General features: G+C 38.9%; 3 protein-coding genes across 3 annotated transcripts; 1 reads left to right on the top strand and 2 right to left on the bottom strand.

Moving 5' to 3' along the window:
• Window positions 1-2345: 2345 nt before the first annotated feature.
• LOC112566930 (zinc finger protein 729-like) lies at window positions 2346-20256 on the top strand. The gene is made up of 3 exons (XM_025243359.1): window positions 2346-3354; window positions 4232-5970; window positions 16378-20256. The coding sequence occupies exons 2-3, from the start codon at window positions 4255-4257 to the stop codon at window positions 18547-18549; spliced, it is 3888 nt and encodes a 1295-aa protein (XP_025099144.1). The 5' UTR covers window positions 2346-3354; window positions 4232-4254; the 3' UTR covers window positions 18550-20256.
• LOC112566514 (zinc finger protein 570-like) lies at window positions 11123-14556 on the bottom strand. The gene has a single exon (XM_025242732.1). The coding sequence runs from the start codon at window positions 14444-14446 to the stop codon at window positions 13178-13180; it is 1269 nt and encodes a 422-aa protein (XP_025098517.1). The 5' UTR covers window positions 14447-14556; the 3' UTR covers window positions 11123-13177.
• Window positions 20021-21342, bottom strand: LOC112566515 (stefin-C-like). The gene is made up of 3 exons (XM_025242733.1): window positions 21188-21342; window positions 20495-20596; window positions 20021-20347 (listed from the first exon to the last, which is right to left on the bottom strand). The coding sequence occupies exons 1-3, from the start codon at window positions 21275-21277 to the stop codon at window positions 20213-20215; spliced, it is 327 nt and encodes a 108-aa protein (XP_025098518.1). The 5' UTR covers window positions 21278-21342; the 3' UTR covers window positions 20021-20212.
• Between the last annotated feature and the right edge of the window lie 2417 nt (window positions 21343-23759).

The following is a 23759-nucleotide window of genomic DNA, read 5'->3' as shown; positions in this document are numbered from 1 at the left end:
AAACTTTTACTTTTGTGACTAAAGCACCTTCCCATGTTGAAATAGCTCACTGGGAGAAATAAAGTTGGTCATTGTCATTCATACATGTTAGACATCAAGGGATCGTGTACACACACACACACACACACACACACACACACACACGAATATAACGTATATATGCATGTTACCAACAGTGTTTGATGTTATTATTAGACAGATGGTATTACTGATTACGTGAATTATGAATAGTAAGTTTTCGCCCGCTCTAACACACTCAACCAAACAAAACAGCTTCTACACGTGACATTTACTTTAATCACCTGAGGAACACCCAGGTAAGATCGCCCAACTTTATTTCTTGTCATACTACTGCTTTTCTTTTCTCTCGATTAAAAATCTTGGTCAACAAGATAGTAATGCTAAAAATAAATCAACTTGATTGGAGATGAGAAATGTTGTAAATAAAAGTCGTTTTGTTTAAATAGAAAGATCTCCAGCCGAATGTGTGTGTGTGTGACTAGTTTCATAAAAAAATATTTATCCTATGATAAATTGAACTGCTTATTCCTGTTGGTGTGCGGCTTACTGAGTAAGTGAGACCAGTTGCGACTAAATTAAGCAACGAGAGGTTTCGGTCCCCGTCGGTAGCCCTCGGGTGCCGAACAGTCGAAAACCTTTGACCTCCCAGATGTTGGTGGTAACTGTTATCCCCAGTTGATCCACGTCAGCTTAACTCAGCAGTCAACAGACATGGCAGTGTGATGATGACATCACAGCAGGTGATCGCGGTGTAGTCAAGGTTGCTTGATTCATGGACCATGTCTTTCAAAACACCTAGCTCACTAAGTCTTCAGTGAGGTGTGACAGGCAGAGCCGGAAGGAGGGTTAGACAAACTAATTAGCCACCACTCAGGTGAGCTTAGCGCGGCCTCTCTCTGATGTGTGAGTGTCCCTGTACGGGAGAATTTTCTGTTGCCAAACGCGTCCATTTTTGCAACCGTTAGTTTGATCTAGAGAACATTCAGAGACTACTTGTGAGGCCAATCAGGACTCTCTGTCTTCCTTCAGTGAATGAGTGTCGCCCATACCAAGTAGATCTTTTCAATCGCAACCCATAGCTATCTATCTATTCCTCTTCGTGCATCAGGTTGCACATAAGGCGTCAACCAGAGTCCGCCACTGATGTCGATCGGCTGAAACCCGCTCTAGGTCAGGGCTTCTGCTTACACAAAAAATTGCGTACAGTACACATTAAAAGTTCGGAGTACCCCTTCAATTTTCGTCAATGTGGTCCAAGGGGACCCCTTCAAATTTGGGCGAAGAACAGATACAAAATTGGGTAAGTCTGACATCGTAGCCCAATCTATTGTCGTCTGCTACAGGGTGAGAGTAACTTCCCTTGCACTGAGTTTTTTTCTTTACTGGGAAGAGTTCCAAGATGTCGTTGACAGCGTGGTTAGAATCATCGTCTCAGAAACGGAAAGAAAGTGAGCACCCCAAGTACAGTACAAGATATACAAAACTAAACAAAGAAGTAAAGAGGATGACAAAAACCAACACAAGAGACTACATAGAGAAACTGACAGATGAAGCAGAAAATGCAGCAAGTAAAAATGACCTGAAGACACTGTACAAGATAAACAAACAGCTAAACAACGGGTTTAAGAACAGTGATGTGCCAGTGAAAGACATGAACGGTAATGTCGTCGAGGGAGAGGCAGGAAAACTACAGCGCTAGAGGGAACATTTTGAGTCAGTTCTGAACAGACCAGATCCCCCTCAGCTTTCAGACGTCCAGCCAGCAGCTATAGACCTTGACATCTGCACAGACCCGCCAAGCCTGGAAGAAGTGACAGCAGCAGTTAAGACAATGAAGAGCGGCAAAGCACCATGGGCAGATGGAATAACAGCAGTGATGTTGAAAGCAGATGTGAATGTGACAGCTCTAAAGCTGACTGAAATCTTCAGGCAAGTTTGGGAATCAGGGCAGCTCCCGGCTGCGTGGAAGACAGGGCTCATCTTCAAGTTACCCAAGAAAGGAGATCTTGGAGACTGCAACAGTTGGAGGGGCATAACACTTCTTTCCCTCACCAGCAAGGTCTTTAGCAAGATTGTTTTGTCAAGACTGACGGCAACCTTGAGAAAGACCTCCGACCACAACAAGCAGGATTTCGTCCTGGGCGATCCTGCTCTGAACACATCTTCATTCTGCGACAAATTCTGGAGCAGAGCAACGAATGGAACACACCGCTGTACATCAATTTCATCGACCTGGAGAAGGCTTTTGACAGCATTCACCGCGAGTCCTTATGGAAGATCCTGAGGCATTACGGAGTCCCTGCAAAACTTGTTCAGGTCATTGCAATGCTGTACAGCGATTTCAAATCCCAGGTTGTCTGTGACATGGAGACGGTTATACTTACCCGGAGACTAGCGTTTGTTTTATTACCACCAACTGGACACCGGTGCAATCTGAGGTAGCTAGACGGTTGTCGCGACAGTCGGGGGCCGATGTGGCCGTCCGTGAGAAGGGGAGTTCACGGTTGATGGTCCTTACTCTAATAAACTTTAACCGAAGGCTCCCGAAGTTTTTCCCTTCACTGAGACATTGACAAAAAAAGAAAAAAATAATCAGCAGCCCGCCCACCTGTCGATGTAGTTGTTGTAGCTGGGGGCAAGGGCTGTCGGCACCGCGTATACTCCTACCTTCCCTCGCGAGTTCGAAACCATTTTAAAAAAACACCTCATTGGTGCTCGCCATCCAACATAGCTCTGTTGACGTAACCGTGATACGTGGCATCACAGCCCCCGTGGACCCGTGTAAATGAACGTTGGGTGACTGACAGTGACAGTCAACCCCCTAACTAGCCGCCTGTTATCAACGAGGAGTGAGATGCACTGCTTGTCATCGTCATACTTTGCTACAGATGCATATTAGAAACACATGTTACTCAAAGGCAAAATTAAGGGACGATACCATTCGCCTCCGTCCGTCAAACCACCACTTGCGCGACTCCCCTGTGTACAATGGACCCTACCCGCGCCTCTCTCCCTTCTGGTAAATGCACCCGACCGTCCTGTGACGTACTTCCGTTACTTGACGAGCATTGTGACTGCAGACATACAGCGAAATGATAGAAGTCTGAGGTTGTGACCAGGGTCAACGTCTTGATTTGTCTCCGAGAGATGCTAAGCTTTTCCTGCGCTGTATCGTAGTGACCACAATAAAGCAACTGTTGGCTCAGCTGTGAATTTCTCCTCCCAAACTTCAGCGGACTGTCCGTGTAGCCTGGACAATAACACGTGGTGCGCTGGTAGAAGTTATCGTGAAATTACGGCCCCATCCTGAAAGGAAATCGACTTGATTATCAGGTCAGTAAAATATTCTGATGTTGTATTTAGCCTTGAACACAACTGGCCGTTTTCTCTGCTTAATCTCTGCTTAATTCTGCCTAAATACTAATCCAAGCCCTAACCTAAAGGTATCAAATTCATACACACACATATATCCTTCAATAAAAAGAAAAGAAAAAATCAAAACGTATATAAGTTTGCAACTGACTACAAAAATAAGATCTCACTTAATAAACACTTCAGTAGTGTGTTATGATAATGTATTGTTATAACAAAATCAGGAAAAGATCAGGCACAGCGTGGCGTGATAACAAAAGACGTCCTTGACCTCCGTCGTCTGCTGTACACCTGCTACTAAACCCATGCAAAAACTATAATATCCCTATCGTAGATCCACTGAAGACAGATTATTAACGGCACACAACACCACATGACACCCACCCTCAGTCCCCTCTAAAAGATTGATCATACTCTCTCCTCTGTGAAAATAACATCGGACTGTCACCATGAAAGAAAGGTGTGCCAAAGGGAATATCATTTAGAAATTTTACAATCTAAAATTATCTCGATATTTACATGTAGTAAATTATTATCCTAATATCCAGATGAAAATATTTACAATTGAATGCTCCATTCAGTATGCACTGTTAACTGGAATATAAACCAAAAAATGTCTTTGTTCAGGCCAAATTAATTGGAAGGCAATATTTCCTTACAAGTAATAATGGAGTTTTAAGTAGACTTTTAGTATTAGCTTGTTCTGTAAAAATAACTGCAAGGTAATTTTACTTGCACATGTGCAACTGTATATTTATAAAGTTTACCAAATAAGAAAACAAGAGCAGTAAAAAGATGTAAAATGTGATTAATTTATTCTTACATTATAATATTGCAGGTTCTCGTTATAGCACCAGGGTCATGTCCACCAGAGATGAAGAAGATCAGGACTTGTGTGCAGTTTCAGTCAGACAGTACTTTAACATAAAAGAAGAAAAATCCAATGTAATTGTAGATGAAGAGGAAGCTATGTCTGCCATAAACAAACCAGTGCAGGTCTCATGTATGCACAGCATCAAGACTGAACCGAGGTCTGTAGGTGATCTAAAAGAAGACATAAAGGATAATGTAATGCTTAAGACAGAAAGCCCATTTTGTTCTAATACAGATATGACATATTGCTCACCAATCAGCGGTATGCAGCTTGAAAGCATTTACATAAAACCTGAGGATGCTTGGCATATTCCTGAATCAAACTGTAAACATGAGGATGCTGTAAAATTGGAGCTTAATCCTCAAGGTGCCATTTATTGCATTAAAACTGAGCAAGTTTCTGGTGAAGAACTTTATCCCATAAAAGCCGAGAGTGCTGCACACATTGAGCAGTCAGATTGCAGTCATGAGAATGCTGTGAAAGTGGAGTACCACTGCCAAGATGTCACCTGTTCAATTAAGACTGAGCAGGATCCTGTGCAATGTGCAAAGACAGAAGAACAGCTTGTATTGAAGCAAGACGAACAAGATCATACTCACATGGTGAAGTCTGAGACAGGATGGCCTGGTCCGCATGCAATGTGGCAGAATAACATTGATGAGAATTGTCAAGAAATGAGTGTTGCTAGATGCATAACTCCTGAGGTGACAGATATTATGGGAGAAAATCAACAACATCAGACTCATCCGACTGTTACTGAAGTCCCCATTAATACAGAAACAGAAATCCACAAGAAACAAAAAATGATTCACTCTGATTTGAAAGCTTACAATTGTACTCCATGTAGCGTTGTGTTAGAAAGAATAGATACTTTGAAAGAGCACAAGGAAACTAACAGTAGTAAGAGATCTTACCACAATGATGAGAGACCTCACAAGTGTAATGTCTGTCATGTAGCTTTCACAAGATTATGGTACTTAAAACAGCACATGGTGACTCACAGTGACTTGAGACCTCACCAGTGTACTGTATGTCATGTAGCTTTCAAAAGATTAGATAACCTAACAAAGCACATGGTGACACACAGTAATGAGAGACCTTACAGGTGTAATGTCTGTCATGTAGCTTTCACAAGATTATGTTACTTAAAACAGCACATTATGACTCACAGTGACTTGAAACCTCACCAGTGTACTGTATGTCATGTAGCTTTCAAAAGATTAGATACCCTAAACAAGCACATGTTGACACACAGTAATGAGAGACCTTACAAGTGTAATGTCTGTCATGTAGCTTTCAAAAGATTGGGTCCTCTAAACATGCACATGGTAATGCACAGTGATTTGAAACATTACCAGTGTAGTGTATGTAATGTAGCTTTTAAAAGATTAAATTGTCTAAAAGATCACATTGCGACCCACAGTGATGAGAGACCTCACAAGTGTTCTGTCTGTAATATAGCTTTCAAAACACGTCGTAACCTAAAACACCACGTGTTGACTCACAGTAATGTTAGACTTCACCAGTGCAGTATCTGTAATAGTGCTTTTAGGGTCTCAAAGGATTTAAAAAAACACATGTTGATTCACAGTGATGTGAAACCTCACCCGTGCAGCGTATGTAGGAAATCGTTTAGGTGGTCATCTGAGATGAAAAGGCACATGCTTACCCACAGGGATGTGACCTCACCAGTGCCATCTGAGTAGAGCTAGTTCCAAGCAGAGGGCAGCATTAAACACAACACGATAATTAACAGGGATGTGAAGTCTCATTAATATGATAATGTGAACAACCACTTGGTATGCTATTGATGAGAGACTGCATGTAAAGTTGGTTTTTTGTTTTTGTTTTTTTAAGGTTGTCTGCCCATTTAATACAGTCCAGTGTTATATAAAGGTGTCTGAATGACACATTCTGACATTAACACATACTCACTCATGCATGAAGTGTGTAGAGGTGCTAGTTGGTTTCCTTCCGTTAAGAGGATCAAAATTTGAAAGCGCCATTGAAATCCTCTTTTTCTCAGTGCATTTTGGTTCTTTGGACATTTTGTCAGTGCCCTAATTTTTCTATACTTCGTGTTAATCCATGATGTAGGAGAGAGGGGATTTCTCTGCCAGAGAAACAGCTTGTCTTTTCAAAGAACATGTACTGATATTGATGAGTATCTTTGTGTTCAGTGTGTACAGCCAGCCCTTAAAAGTGCACATGATAATTCAACATGTACCACACTTAGCCCCTTTTTGGCCGATTTTCTTCCTTTGTATGCATTGTCAAAGATGTCATGTTTTTTTCAAAAAATTCTGAAAATTGCAGATAATGATCAGTGAGTTTACTTGGTTGAATGGTTGTCTTGATGGATTCTTGTTGATGATAATGACAAAAAGTATAAGAGAATAAATTGAATATCCACTGTGAATTCTACTTCTTGTTTAATTAAGACAGCAAGATTCTATTTATAATACTTAGACAAAAGAGTGGGCGTTTTTCAAAATGCTCTCCCGTGCTAGGGAAGGTAGGAGTACACGATGCTGACTTTTACAAGCTGTGAGATAGGAACCGTTTTCTTGGACACAGTGAAAAGCTGCTTCCTTTTTGTATCGCTGGTCTACTTTCTGCACAAATTTAGCAAACATAAATTCTTACACAACTAACAACCAAATAAGTGTTTTTTAAAGATCTTTTTTCTTAGGTCAAACTCTTTGGCCTCTTGCGTGAGTTGTAGGAAAACGATTAGAGAAGTTAAAGACGAAAGCACTTGTAGTATGTCTGTTTTACAGTAGGAGTAGACTGCTTGTTTAAAGAAGCGTGTGTGTGATGTAGGTGCGCACATAAGTGTAAGTTTGTTTGTTTGGTATATATATGTCTGTCACTTGCCCCTAACTTTTTTTCTGTTCCTTTGCTCATTTTTTTTCCACTGTTGACATCACTTAACGCTGCGTATTGCAATAAACTTTTACTTTTGTGACTAAAGCACCTTCCCATGTTGAAATAGCTCACTGGGACAAATAAAGTTGGTCATTGTCATTCATACATGTTAGACATCAAGGGATCGTGCACACACACACACACACGGATATAACGTATATATGCATGTTACCAACAGTGTTTGATGTTATTATTAGACAGATGGTATTCCAATTACTGATTACGTGAATTATGAATAGTAAGTTTTCGCCCGCTCTAACACACTCAACCAAACAAAACAACTTCTACACGTGAGATTTACTTTAATCACCTGAGGAACACCCAGGTAAGATCGCCCACCTTTATTCCTTGTCATACTACTGCTTTTCTTTTCTCTCGATTAAAAATCTTGGTCAACAAGATAGTAATGCTAAAAATAAATCAACTTGATTGGAGATGAGAAATGTTGTAAATAAAAGTCGTTTTGTTTAAATAGAAAGATCTCCAGCCGAATGTGTGTCTTCGACTAGTTTCATAAAAAAAATATTTATCCTATGATAAATTGAACTGCTTATTCCTGTTGGTGTGCGGCTTACTGAGTAAGTGAGACCAGTTGCGACTAAATTAAGCAACGAGAGGTTTCGGTCCCCGTAGGTAACCCTAGGGTGCCGAACAGTCGAATACTTTTGACCTCCCAGATGTTGGTGGTAACTGTTATCCCCAGTTGATCCACGTCAGCTTAGCTCAGCAGTCAACAGACATGGCAGTGTGATGATGACATCACAGCAGGTGAGCGCGGTGTAGTCAAGGTTGTTTGATTCATGGACAGTGTCTTTCAAAACACCTAGCTCACTAAGTCTTCAGTGAGGTGTGACAGGCAGAGCCCGAAGGAGGGTTAAACAAACTAATTAGCCACCACTCAGGTGAGCTTAGCGCGGCCTCTCTCTGATGTGTGAGTGTCCCTGTACGGGAGAATTTTTTGTTGCCAAACCGTGTCCATTTTTCAACCGTTAGTTTGATCTAGAGAACATTCAGAATCTACTTGTGAGGCCAATCAGGACTCTCTGGCTTCCTTCAGTGAATGAGTGTCGCCCATACCAAGTTGATCTTTGCAATCCCAACCAAAGCTGGATCAGAGATAAATCTGCCACACTGTGATATGAGCATTGTACTCTGTGCGTACGTGTGCCTGTACGGGAGACTCAAACTTCGATCAGTTCGAATGGCGATGTAGTCATGCTGACTTGCAGTCGGGACTTTCTGCTATCGCTGCGGCAGAAGGCCACACAGGCCCTTGATTTGCTTTCCAGTGACATTCCGACAAAGGGTGGGAACAGAAAAAACAAATGGAGAGGATCTAGAGGAGGAATGAGACACCGACTGAAGAGGAGAGGGTGCCGACATCCACTGCCAGCCATCACCCTGTCGAATGTGCGCTCTCTCCACAACAAACAGGATGAACTCTCTGCGCTCATTAAATTTGATGGAGACTACCGACGCTGTGACCTCTTCTGTTTCATTGAGACATGGCTAACACATGAGGAGACATTCGGACTTGAAGGATACACAACGATTCGATTTGACAGGAATGCACAACCGACAGATAAGCATGTAGGGGGAGGGTTGTGTATGCTTGCAAATGAGAAATGGGCCACGTACTACACAGTACGAGAACAGACTAGTACCCTCCATTATGAGATACTGACAGTCCTTCAGGCCGCATTATTTACCTCGTGAATTCGGCCAAATCACTGTGGTACTCGTCTATGTGCCCGGCACAGACTTCAACCTGGCAGCTGAGCACATTGCAGACACATATAATCGAGCGACAACAAGATCAGTTGATCAGACTGTATTTTTTCTCGGTGACTTCAACCGCTGTGATGTCAGTAAGCTGCTCCCCTGTCTCCACCCGCCTCGACAGAACGCTAGACAGGTGTTTCGGTAATGTGCCGGCCGCTTATGTTTCCAAGTGCTGGGCAGATCGGACCACAACATTGTTCATCTGCTAGCCACATACAGACAGCTTCTTAAACGTGAAAAGCCAACAACACTATGCATTAGGACCTGGACAAATGAAGCAACTGAGCTGCTCAGAGACTGCCTCGAGGCCTCTGACTGGGATTTGTTCTTCACTACCTGTGGAGCCAACCTGCAGACACAACCATCCACCTCTTACATCACCTTCTGTGAAGAGTCAAGCATCCCTACCAAGCAGATCTGCAGCTATCCGAATAACAATCCATGGCTGGGTAAAGAACTGAAACACTGTCTCAATGAAAAGAAGATAGCTTTTATGCAGGGAGACAAACAGAAAGTGAAAGAAAAGGAGAAGTTCAGGGCAAAGGCGAAAACATCTAGAGTGGAATACAGAAAGAACGTAGAAAAGCAACTAAGTGAGGGCAACGCAAGGGAAGCATGGAGGGGCCTGAAAACCATGATGGGTAGAGCACAACAGACAAAGAGTAAAATGTGATGACCCAGTGACATTTGTTAATGCGCTCAACACTTTCTACGCGCGGTTTGATGTGAGAGACTTCAGCAATGAAGCAGAAAATATCTGTTCTTCACTGTCGACAGCCAATGTCACAATCTGTGAGGGAGATGTCAGAATTCTCTCTTATGTAAATCCACGCAAAGCCCCTGGACCTGACCACGTGAGAGGCAAGGTACTCAAAGAATGTGCTAGTCAGCTAAGTGGTGTTTTTACCAGACTTTTCCAGCTCTCCCTTGACCTTATAATGTCCCCCGGGTGTGGCGAACATCAACACCTAGTAAAGCACCAACTAGACCTGGATGTAAACACTGTCCTAGTTCTATGGATCCGATCATTCCTGAAGGATCAACCACAGCGGGTGGGTCTCAGAGTTCCATCATTAATGCCATCCTTATCTTCAATGTCACCATTATTATTGTCTTATGCTATGTAACACTGTTTAATATTTACTTTTTATTTTACATTAATTTCAAGTCAGTATGAGCAAATTGAATGAGGAAATTGCATTTTGTGTATAATGGCAGTTTGACCATGCTCCCTTCCCCAAAGGAGTGAATGAATCAAGTTACTTAATGTCTAAAACATGTTTAGAAGAAACAGGCTAAGGGAGTTAAGGTGATCTGTGTATTTTAAGTGGATGAATCCTTACATGTAGACTACTTAGAATTGTTTATCTTTCTCATTTTAGAATTGTTTATTTTTCTCATTTTGATATTTTAAATAGCTGATGAGGTGCAAAATCAGTTGAACAATTTATACACAGATTAAATCACCTTGTACTCAAAAATAAATATGGATTGATCCACCTTGTACTTAAAAGTAACAATAAAGGTAATATAGCTTTTCATGAGGGTGTTTCTAAAGGCAAGAAAAATAAAACTGATTCATTGGGCTGTTGTCATACCGATTGTTTATATTTATTTCTTTATTTATATTAAAGGGCAGTACCTAAACTTTATTGCTGTCTTCGAATATTAGTGAATGTAATATATTATTACAATTTTTTTTTTTTAATCTCGACTGTGAGGTTCCTATGCTATCCGTGGTATCCCACTTCCAAATTCTACAGTAATGTTAATTCCCGTTATAACCACCATCCACTCTCACGTACATATTTCTATTAGTTACGATGTAGTCAGCGATCAATTAAAAACATACTCAAAAACTCATGGATGGACGCAATAAATAATAATAAACGCACAGGTAAATTCACTCATGCATCCACCCACCAACCTACAAACACACAGAAGCTCACACACAATCATGCACATACATATACAAACACACACATTCACACAAATATAAGCACGCGCATACATGCATGTTAGTTAGTGACTCACAATAACGAACGCAAGGCTATAAGTAAACATTAGCACACACATGCATCAAGTAGAAAACACACACATACACACAGAGAGACCCGCCTTCCAAGTAGTATATGATAAATCAAATCACATTTTATTGTCTGAATATGTCTTAATGAATATTTTTATTTTGAAACAAAACAAAATTTTAAAAAATCTGTATTGAAAAGAAATTAAATCCTTCAAAAAGAAAAGCAATTGCAAGGAAAAAAGTCAACAACAACAACAAAAAAGCAGGTGGTTATTGTAAAGTCGACCACATAAATTATTATTTGCCTCCTTCAGCTCTCAAAACTTCCTTTCTATCAATTTTTATTCTCCACCTTCCCACCACCAAACACACACAGACACAACTCCAGCTTCCATATCACAAGAGTATTAATCGAAGAACAAAAATGTTAATTTACAAGAATTTGTCAATATGTACATACTCCAAAAAGCTTCAAATTTTAGCTATTGCTGACTTTAAAGCCAGGAGATACCTGTATCTAAGCACATTAAGCAGAAAATATACTGGCCTGGTAGAGTTGAACAGCAGCTGTGGATCAGCATGTGACAGCCTCAAACCAGTCATACACACACAGCAATAGAGAGGCTTTCCAATACTCTCATTGTTTATCAGCATGTACCTTTTGAAGGACAAGTTCCTAAAAGCAGTTGTACACATGATGCAAGGGTAAAGTTTTAACATCTCTGTGGCTTAACATGTGCATCTTCAAATGGTCTGCTCTCTTGAACTGCACTACAGAGGCTTAGCATCACTGTGAATCACCACATCGTATTATAAACCAAAAAATGACTTAGAGAAGCTTCATACAAACTGCACCAGTGAGTTTTAACACAGCAGTGAATGAGCAAGTGCATTAGAATGACTGAATCAAAGCATCAGAAACATTGCACTAGCAAGGTTTAACACCTCCATGGATTAGCCCATGTGTTTCCAAAATAGATCATCTGAATTCAGCTTTCCTCATCTTGCAAGGATTAGAACTTGATAACAATTTTAAATACCATGCATGTGACAGCCAACACCGTCCATTGTTAAAGTCTCCATGTGTGTTTTTTAATCAGCTGAGCACCTAAAAGTAGCTTTACGCATAATGCACTAGTAGATTATCATTTTCTACGCAGGCAAGGACTTTAAAGCAACTTTAGAAATGCTGCACTGGTAAGGTTTAGAATGGTTGTGAATCACCATAGGTCTTTTTAAAGTCTAAAACTTGGCATTCTCTTCACTGGTGGTTTCTCACCACTGTGAACCTGCAAGTTTTCTTTCAAGAGGTCTAATCTTTTGAAGGCAGCTTTAGCAATCACTGTGGATCATATTGTGTTTTGTTTTTAGCTCAGAAAAAAAAAAAACTAAACTAGTTTTTCACACATTGCACATGTAAGGTGTAACATCACTAAAGATAAGAGTGCATTTTCAAAGTAAATAAAGACTTACACACACTCGACTGTTGAGATTTCTTCATTACCATGGTTTTGCATGTGCCGTTTCATATAGAATAATCTTTTGAAGGTAACATTACAAACATTGCACTGGTGAGATTTTGCATCACTGCGAACCTCCATGTGCTGTTTCAAACAGTGAGATGATTTTAAGGCAGCTTTACACACACAGGACTGGTGAGATTCTACTTTACTATGGATCAGCATGTGTCTTTTAAAACCAGATAGGGACTTAAAAGGAATTTTACACACAATGCACAAAGGCTTCTCATCACTGTGAGGCTGCTTGTGCTCTTCATATGAGATAATCTGTTGAAGACAATTTTACACACATTTGATTATGCACATGCATAGACTATAAGAAGACACAAACAAGAGAAGACTCAAAATCATGCCCAGATTTAAGATTAAGGGTCATAGCTTCAGCAAAGACTATAAAAGAAGAAGGCTACAAATTCCAAAGAGGAGGATGGATACTGTATTTTGTTTTTTGCTTTAAGAGACTTATATAAGACTGCATTGTTTTAAATGGGCAGGGAACCTCAAAATAAAAGCTTACATACATTACTCATAAGGTCTCTCATCGATAGCATACCGCGTGGTTGTTCACATACACTGCATTAATGAGATTTCACATCCCTGTTAATTATCATGCTGTGTTTAATACCGCCGTCTGCTTGGAACTAGCTCTACTCAGAATGGCACTGGTGAAGTCACATCCTTGTGGGTAAGCATGTGCCTTGTCAAATGAGATGACCACCTAAATGTTTTCCTACATATGCGGCACAGGTAAGGTTTCACATCACTATGGGTCACCATGTGTTGTTTTAAATGACCGGGTAACTTAAAAGCATTATTACATATAGTGCACTGGTAAGGTCTAACATTATTGTGGCTGACCATGTGCACTTTTACGGCATCTAATCTTTTGAAAGCTTTATGACAGACAGTACACTCTTGAGGTTTCTCGTCCCTGTGAATAGACATATGCTTTTTTAAATAAACTGACAACTTAAAAGCACTAGAACATATGCTACACTGGTGAGGTTTCAAGTCACTGTGAGTCACCATGTGCTGTTTTAAGTAACATGATTTTGTGAAAGCTACATGACAGACATTACACTTGTGAGGTCTCTCATCATTGTGGTGAGATCTCTTATTACTGTTAGTTTCCTTGTGCTGTTGTAAAGTATCTATTCTTTCTAACACAACGCTACATGGAGTACAATTGTAAGCTTTCAAATCATAGTGGATCATCATTTGTTTCTTGTGGATTTCTGTTGATGTATTAATGGTGACTTCTGTAAAAGTTGGATGAGTCTGATGTTGATTTTCTTTCACCTCAGGAGTTATGCATCTAGCAACACTCATTTCTAGACTATTCTCATCAATGTTATTTTGCCAAATTGCATGCGGACCAGGCCACCCTGTCTCAGTCTTCACAATATGACTATCATCTTGTTCTTCTTGCTTAAATACAAGCTGCTCTTCTGACTTTGCACACTTCACAAGATCGTGCTCAGACTTAATTGAACAGGTGACATCTTGGCAGTGGTACTCCACTTTCACAGCATTCTGACGACTGCAATCTGACTGCTCAATGTGTGCAGCACTCTTGGCTTTTATGGGATAAAGTTCTTCATCAGGAACTTGCTCAGTTTTAATACAATAAATGGCACCTTGTGGATTAAGCTCCAATTTTACAGCATCCTCACGTTTACAGTTTGATTCAGGAATATGCCAAGCATGCTCATGTTTTATGTAAGCTGGAGCAGACATGTTTTCAAGCTGCATACAGCTAATTGGTGAGCAATATGTCATATCTGTTTCAGAACAAAATGTGCTTTCTGTCTTAAGCATTACATTATCCTTTAGGTCTTCTTGTAGATCAGTTACAGACCTGGGTTCAGTCTTGATGCTGTGCATACATGAGACCTGCACTTGATTATTTATGGCAGACATAGCTTCCTCTTCATCTCCGATTACATTGGATTTTTTATTCTTTTATTGTTAAAGTACTGTCTGACTGAATCTGGACACAAGTCCTGAGGTTCTTCATCTCTGGTGTCTATGTCCCTGGAGCTATAACAAAAACCTGCAATGTTACAATGTAAGAATAAATTAATTAAAATTTACATCTTTTTCTGCTCTTGTTTTCTTATCTGATAAACTTTATAAATATACAGTTGCAAATGTGACAGTAAAAATAACACTCAATTATATTAACAAAACCAGTTGCATACTAAAAAACTACTCAAAGCTCCATATTACTTGTAAAGAAATACTCTTCCTGTACGAAAAGCTAAAGTCGGTCAAACCCTCTTCTACGCATGAATTTACTCTTTTGCAAAAAAATATTAAAATAGCTAAACAATATATAGAACAACAATTCAAATTGATTATGACAGATCAAAATGTGTAGAAGTGGAAAAGTTTACCTTAATCTTGCTTGAGAACTCACTTTTATGATAATCCAACCAGATGTGAAGGTTTGGAAAAAAGTTTTTTTTTTTTTTTTTCTACACACCCGAACGACCTATGACGTACTTCCGTTACTTGACGAGCGTTGTGACTGCAGACATATTCAGCGAAATGATAGAAGTCTGAGTTTGTGACCAGGGTTGCCGTCTTGAGTTGTCTCCGAGAGATGCTAAGCTTCTGCTTCGCTGTATCGTAGTGACCACAATAAAGCAACTGTTGGCTCAGCTGTGAATTTCTCCTCCCAACCTTCAGCGGACTGTCCGTGTAGCCTGGACAATAACACGTGGTGCGCTGGTTGAAGTTATCGTGAAACTACCGCACCATCCTGAAAGGAAGTCGACTTGATTATCAGGTCAGTAAAACATTCTGATGTTGTATTTAGCCTTGAACACAACTGGCCGGTTTCTCTGATTAATCATTCTGCCTGAATACTAATCCAAGCCCAAACTTAAGGGTATCAAATTCATACACATACACATATATATCCTTCAATAAAAAGAAAAGAAAAATTCAAAACGTATATATATGTTTGCAACTGACTACAAAAATGAGATCTCACTTTATGAAGACTTCAGACACATGATAATGTATTGTTATAACAAAATCAGAAAAAGATAAGGCGCAGCGCTCTTATAGTGAGACTATAGCGACGACCACAAAATGGCGGACCTGTAGATGGCGTGATAAAAAAGGACGTCCTTGACCTCCGTCGTCTGCTGTACACCTGATACTAAACCCATGCAAAAACTATAATATCCCTATCGTAGATCCACTGAAGGCAGATTATTAACGGCACACAGCACCATATGACACCCACCCACGGTCCCCTCTAAGAGATTGATGATACTCTCTCTCTCCTCTGCGAAAATAACATTGGACTGTCACCATGAAAGAAAGGTGTGCCAAAAGGAGTATCATTTAGAAACTTTACAATCTAAAATTATCTCGATATTTACATGTAGTAAATTATTATCTTAATGTGCAGATGAAAATATTTACAATTGAATGCTCCATTCAGTATGCACTGTTAACTGGAATAAAAACGAAGAAATGTCCTTTACAGGAGATCCATTGTTCAGGCCTATTGCTATTACAAAATCTACATTCTGGTGTTGATTAAAGGAATATGCAGTTTCTTCCTTTATGAGATCTTTTCTTGTAATGTGAATCCAGTTGTAATGCCTAAATGACTAAAAATAGATATTTTTAAATTGGAAAGCAATATTTCCTTACAAGTCATAGTGGAGTTTTAAGTAGATTTTTAATACTAGCTTGTTTTGTAAAAATAACTGTAGGGTAATTTTACTTTCACATGTGCAACTGTATATTTATAAGGTTTACCAGGTAAGCAAACAAGAGCAGTAAAAAGATGTAAAATGTAATTAATTTATTCTTACATTGTAACATTGCAGGTTTTTGTTATAGCACCAAGGACAGAGACCCCAGAGATGAAGAACCTCAGGACTTGTGTCCAGATTCAGTCAGACAGTACTTTAACAATAAAAGAAGAAAATCCCAATGTAATTGTTCTTGAAGAGGAAGCTATGTCTGCCATAAACAATCCAGTGCAGGTCTCGTGCATGCGCAGCATCAAGACTGAACCGAGGTCTGTAGCTGATCTACAAGAAGACCTAAAGGATAATGTAACGCTTAAGACAGAAAACACATTTTGTTCTGATGCAGATATGACATATTGCTCACCAATTAGCTGTATGCAGCTTGAAAACATTTCTGCTCCAGCTTACATAAAACCTGAGCATACTTGGCATATTCCTGAATCAAACTGGAAACATGAGGATGCTGTGAAATTGGAGCTTAATCCTCAAGGTGTCATTTATTGTATTAAAACTGAGCAAGTTCCTGATGAAGAACTTTATCCCATAAAATCCGAGAGTGCTGCACACATTGAGCAGTCAGATTGCAGTCACGAGAATGCTGTGAAAGTGGAGTACCACTGTCAATATGTCACCTGTTCAATTAAGACTGAGCAGGATCCTGTGCAATGCGCAAAGACAGAGGAGCAGCTTGTATTTAAGCAAGAAGAACAAGATCATACTCACCTTGTGAAGTCTGAGACAGGGTGGCCTTGTCAGCATGCAATGTGGCAGAATAACATTGATGAGAATTGTCAAGAAATGAGTGTTGCTAGATGCATAACTCCTGAGGTGACAGATATTATGAAAGAACATCAACATCAGACTCATCCGACTGTTACTGGAGTCCCAATTAATACAGAAACAGAAATCCACAAGAAACAAATGATGATGGACTCTGAATTGAAAGCATACAATTGTACTCCATGTAACGTTGTGTTAAAAAGAATAGATACTTTGAAAGAGCACAAGGAAACTAACAGTAATAAGAGATCTCACCACAGTGATGAAAGACCTCACAAGTGTAATGTCTGTCATGTAGCTTTCACAAGATTATGTTACTTAAAACAGCACATGTTGATTCACAGTGATGTGAAACCTCACCAGTGTACTGTATGTCCTTTAGCTTTCAAAAGATTAAATCACCTAAAAGTGCACAGGGTAATTCACAGTGATGAGAAACCTCACCAGTGTACTGTATGTCCTTTAGCTTTCAAAAGATTAGATTCTTTAAAACTGCACATGTTGACCCACAGTAATGTTAAACCTCACCAGTGCAGTATCTGTAATAGTGCTTTTAAGGTCTCAAATGATTTGAAAAAACACATGTTGATTCACAGTGATGTGAAACCTCACCAGTGTACTGTATGTCCTTTAGCTTTCAAAAGATTAGCTGCTTTAAAACGGCACATGGTGACCCACAGTAATGTTAGACCTCACCAGTGCAGTATATGTAATAGTGCTTTTAAGGTCTCAAATGATTTGAAAAAACACATGTTGATTCACAGTGATGTGAAACCTCACCAGTGTACTGTATGTCCTTTAGCTTTCAAAAGATTAGATTCTTTAAAACTGCACATGTTGACCCACAGTAATGTTAAACCTCACCAGTGCAGTATCTGTAATAGTGTTTTTAAGGTCTCAAATGATTTGAAAAAACACATGTTGATTCACAGTGATGTGAAACCTCACCAGTGTACTGTATGTCCTTTAGCTTTCAAAAGATTAGATTCTTTAAAACTGCACATGTTGACCCACAGTAATGTTAGACCTCACCAGTGCAGTATCTGTAATAGTGCTTTTAAGGTCTCAAATGATTTGAAAAAACACATGTTGATTCACAGTGATGTGAAACCTCACCAGTGTACTGTATGTCCTTTAGCTTTCAAAAGCTTAGCTGCTTTAAAACTGCACATGGTGACCCACAGTAATGTTAGACCTCACCAGTGCAGTATATGTAATAGTGCTTTTAAGTTGTCACGTTATTTAAAAGAACATATGGTGACCCACAGTGGTAAGAGACCTCACCAGTGTTCAGTCTGTCAAGTAGCCTTTAAAACAACTCATGCTCTAAAAAAGCACATGGTGAAGCATGGGGATGTGAAACCTCACCCATGCAGGATATGTAGGAAAACGTTTAGGCGACCATTTGATTTAAAAAAGCACATACGTACCCACAGGGGCGTGACCTCACCAGTGCCATCTGTGTAGAGCTAGTTCCAAGCAGAGGGCAGCATTAAACACAACACGATAATTAACAGGGATGTGAAATCTCATTAATGCAGTTTATGTGAACAACCACGTGGTATGCTATCGGTGAGAGACCTTATGAGTAAAATATGTAAAGCTTTTTTTGTGTTTTGAGGTTCCCTGCCCATTTAAAACAGTTCAGTATTGTATAAAGGTGTCTGAATGACTCAGTTTGTCAGTGCCTTAAATTTTCTATACTTTGTATTAATCCATGATGTAGGAGAGAGGTGATTTCTCTGCCAGAGAAACAGCTTGTCTTTTCAAAGAACATGTACTGATATTGATGAGTATGTTTGTGTTCAGTGTGTACAGCCAACCCCTAAAAATGCACATGATAATTCTACATGGACCACACTTAGCACCTTTTTGGCCTATTTTCTCCTTTCTTTGTATGCATTGTCAAAGATGTCATGATTTTTTCAAAAGCCATGTAAAGCCAAGATACACTGCACTGTACTTAGTTATAGTTTGTAACATGCTATGCTATCTCTGATGATTGTAAATAAATGATCAGTGAGTTTACTTGTTTGGATTCTTATTGATGATAATAACAAACAGTATAACAGAATAAACTGAGTCTCCACTGTGAATTCTACTTCTTGTTTCATTAAGACGGAAAGATTCTATGATGATACGAAGACAGAAGAGTGACAGTTTTTTTAAATGGTTTTGCGCTTGCGAGGGAAGGTAGGAGTACAAGGTGCTGACTTTAACAAGCGGTCAGTTTTCCTTGACCCTGAGGCTGGATTGAGATGACAAGAAAGAACCCGAGCAATGAAACGCCGTTCTTTATTGTGTATTCTGTGTATCACGCAAACAAGTAGAAAATGTACCTTCAACTGTGGTTTGGTGACATGAGGACAGATTACATTCGGTTAAGCTTTTCAGAGGGTTTTTGTTTTGTGCTGTGTATACGTGTATTTTGTGTTGGTCAAATTAAGTAATTTTGTGTTTGAATTGTTTTTGAAAAGCGGTCTGTGCCAATTATTAGGGATTTATAAGGACATAATAATATTGTGTATTATAAAAATATATTATAACATTTACATTAAAAATTATAAAAAAGCATAGCTTTTGTGTCAAGATAATATGAATAAACAGAAGCATTTTACATTCAGAATGTATTTTCTCCATTTTTTTCTAAGATATTTTAGATTTAGAGTGGCTCTGTTTTAAATTTACCTAGTGCTGTGTATAGAAATAAAAATAAAGGAAACAAACGGAATCAACTATTACTGCTAAAACTTTACAAGACTGAAATATATACAACGCCATGTTGAATTTGAGACAATCATTGGGATGAAGTAATCGGCTATATGGTAATATCTGTCACATTTACACATTGTGTTGTGTATAACTACTGACTACTAGACACAGAGGTAGACAAACAATAAAACAAAATCGAGCTTGTTAGAAAACAAGAAAACAATAGTTGTCAGAAAGGTTATTTATTAATGCTTGGACATGTGATTAATTACAGTGAGAGAGAGAGGAGCAGGAGAGTTTGCATCATCAAGCAAGTATATATATATTAGCAGTGTCTCCTCAGAATCAAGCATCCTATTTGTGAGATGCTGCTGACTGGCTGCACGTGTGGCAGCGACAGACAGGGAAGCTGGTGAACTCATGGAATGTATTGGATCTCATCAGAGGCGGTGTGACCTTTCTCATACTTCTCGAGGGTCACGTCTTGGTTGGAACCAGGAAGAGGACGAAATATTTTGGCGTGAATGAAACTTTGTGGCTCGGCAACATCAATCTGCACATCATTGATGGTCACACAATCAGAGTATTTATATCTTTATCCCGGAAATGGGGAAAGAAAAATACAGAAATATGCATAGACACGAACCCACAGAAACTAACATAAAAACAAAGACTTCTTTGTCAGAGCAAAGCATGTTACCTTGATGTAATACATTGCACCTGCCACCACCTGTGACCTAAACTTTGTCGCGTCAAACACCGGAAACTTCTTTCCCTCCTGTTGTTCCAGGGAAGGACGAATCTGATAAAACATTTCGTAAATAATAATAATAATAAGCTAATGATGCGAGAAAATCCCAGTATCAGTTAGGATGTATTAACGGAATACTATTGAAAGAGGAAAGATGTTAAGGAAGTCTATCTCTCTTCAGAAAACCCGCGCACACACACACACAGAGGATATTAATCTTAATTTTAAGCATGGACAGCACATAACTGTAGAGTGAATTGATGTTTAGTACAATAGATATTTCTGAAACAAGAAAGTCTTCTAACATGTTCTATCAACTTGGAACAGGCTGAATGGTTTGAATAATAAAAAAAAAAAAAAAAAAAAAAAAAAAAGAGAAGCAAGTTTCATAGCTTAGGTTCATCATAAGAATGATTTTCACTAAATCTTTCGTTGTGAGATTTTTGAAAGTGTAGATAGTAAAAGTATTCTTGTCTACGAAGAAGCCTATGTTTCTCCGTGGAGAGTAGATAAAGAAGACATCAGATTTGAGGCCAGAGGAGGAACCACAGATGATGTTACAAATCAAAGAAGGAAGTAAAATTGAACAAATCATTAAGAATCAGCAAATACATTGTGAAGAGTGTCAGCATGTTGACATACCTTGTCACACAGAGCTTGTTCTTCGTCCCCAGCATCCTTCGTTGGCGAAAGACCACCTGGTCGTATGTCTTTCTTTTGACTTTGCTGCATTGTACTTGTAAAGAAAGAGACGAAGTGGAAAGCGATGCGAATTTTGCTTCTGTGAATCTTCAACACCGCATGAAGGATTTTATATCGGAGTTTGGCCTTGACCCCCTTGACACAAGGTGTCCCGTATCTAAGTGTTTATTCCTGTTTGTACACCTCAACGTTTGAAGCCGGATCTGTACCACAATGTGAAGGTGTAAACACTCCTATCATAACGATACGCCAGCAAATTTCAAGCACGCATCAATGTGTTTCAAGCATCAATGACTTTAAGATGTTATCGCATGCTATCCTACTTTGGTATCAATATCTACATATATAATTAATAACTATGCAGTGTCTTGTTAAAAGACACTCAAGGTATCTACTGCTCAATCTAAATTTGATTGTAAGAAGAAGTTGTGTGTGTACTCAGAAAGACAAAAAAAAAAAAAAAAACCAAAACAAAAAAAACAAAACAAAACAACAACAAAAACAAAAAAAAAAAAAAAAAAACAAAAAACAAAAAAAAAACCCACCAAGATAAAAAGAATAACTTAGAAAATGTGAATTACATATTACATGTTTCAGGTGAATCTGCCACACCCAAACATTAAACATTTTGCGATCATCAAGTGCACACACAAATAACGGACACAGCGTAGAAGCATAAATAAATAATTTGTGTGTCCTTGTAGTGGTCGGTAATGGGAGCTGTAAATATGTTATTGTGAATATGTCCCACGGGGCACAAGTCTCACCTGTTATCCTTTATCACTGCCGCGTTTCTCAACCTGCTGCGTTTTGCTTTATCGTTTACAGGTGTGGGTGGACTACTGGAAGTCTCAGATACAATACCAGCAAAACCTATACCTACACCTGTAGAAGATGTACCTTCAACTGTGGTTTGGTGACATGAGGACAGATTACACGCGGTTTCGCATTTCAGAGGTTCTCTTGTTTTGTTCTGTGTATACAAAGAGATTGTTTACCTACAACACTACAAATATTTTATTTAGTTTTAAAGAGCAAATGATAATATTTATCTGTAACATATAACGTACAACCATAATTGAGTGAAATCTCCGAAATTAAAGGCCACTTTCAAACCCGTAAGACACAGCTGTTGTTTTAAGTGTGGAATGGTAGTATTAATTTCAGAAAAATATGCCAAGGAGGAAAACACAATGGATGTGGGTAGGGGGATACGGATAGGCAGCTTGTACTTTGGTCTAAGAGAAAAAAGTAGTTTTCATCAGATGAAACGTCTTTCAATGGCTATGACCAAACAATATTCACACACATGTTTTAACGAAATACGATGTTTGTATGAAAATTAAAAAAAAATAATGGATTTGTTAGCTGTACATCAAGATCTTCACTGGAAAATGGTATGGCACTGATAACATGTTTCTGATTAATTATCTTAATAATACTTAAAATCCTTCCTGATAATCTTTATCTTTTGTTAGGCTGATATGTTTTTATCCACGCCTGTCTTCAATGTAGAAAAAGTGCAAAAGGCGACATAAAGATAAACATAAGTATCCATGTTCTGCTGGTGCCTATTGATTGTTATTCACCAACCTAAACCCCAATTTAAATTTAGACAAATAAGACTTTTAAAAAAGGCGGACACGAAGATGTCCAAGAAAGGGGCCACTTACTTTCTTTACATAGTCGACTTACCGACTAAAAAAAAAAATCAACAGACTGTGAAAGTACACTGGATTTTTGAGATTGGGTTTCACAGATCCTGTTTAAAGGGTATACTCGAAACTGAATCAGGGGCATAGTGGAGTGTAGAAAATATGCAGACTATAGAAATATTTCAATACATGAATCACCAGTAACACGATCGCAATAATGGCAGTAGATGACCCGGAAACTATATACGTGATTGAGTCTTGAGTACAAGAACCCGGATGTGAGAATAGCCGTATGTATCAGCCGTGTCCTTCGCTTCTCAGTCGAGGTAAAGGGATGGTTGTGTGGGTTTCAAAGAAATAAAAGATCTCTACTTGAGTTAATGTGTAGCCGAACTGTTTGCGGGCCGATACAAAAAGTATTTTAAAAAATCCAAACAACAACAACAACAACAACAACAACAACAACAACAACAATTTTTGAATGGACAAAGGAGAGAAGGGTTCTCACACGTCGTAGACTTGCGGAACGAAATGCTTGCAAACTTTCTAAGAATAAAGAAAAGACAAAAACACTAATAGGCGAAACTGAGAGTAAGGGATAAATCCTTTTATTTATCTTTTCTGGCAACTAACTATAAAGTATCACTAGTGTTTTCCAACCTTTCTACACCTGAAGAAAGTAAAATAAATTATATGATTATATGACATATTTTGTTTAATTACTGAAATGTACGTGAATTTTGTTGGGGTTTTTTTTTTTACTTCTTTGTTTAAGCTGTTCTCGCTGAAAGTACATTACGTGTGTAGCCAGTGACAGAGAGGTAGTAATAATGGCAAACATATACATGTATGTAGAA

The sequence above is a fragment of the Pomacea canaliculata genome, linkage group LG6 (assembly GCF_003073045.1).
Source record: "Pomacea canaliculata isolate SZHN2017 linkage group LG6, ASM307304v1, whole genome shotgun sequence".
Taxonomy (NCBI): Eukaryota; Metazoa; Mollusca; class Gastropoda; order Architaenioglossa; family Ampullariidae; genus Pomacea; species Pomacea canaliculata.
Note: the sequence above shows the minus strand (reverse complement) of the source record. Positions and strands in the feature narration are given on the sequence as shown.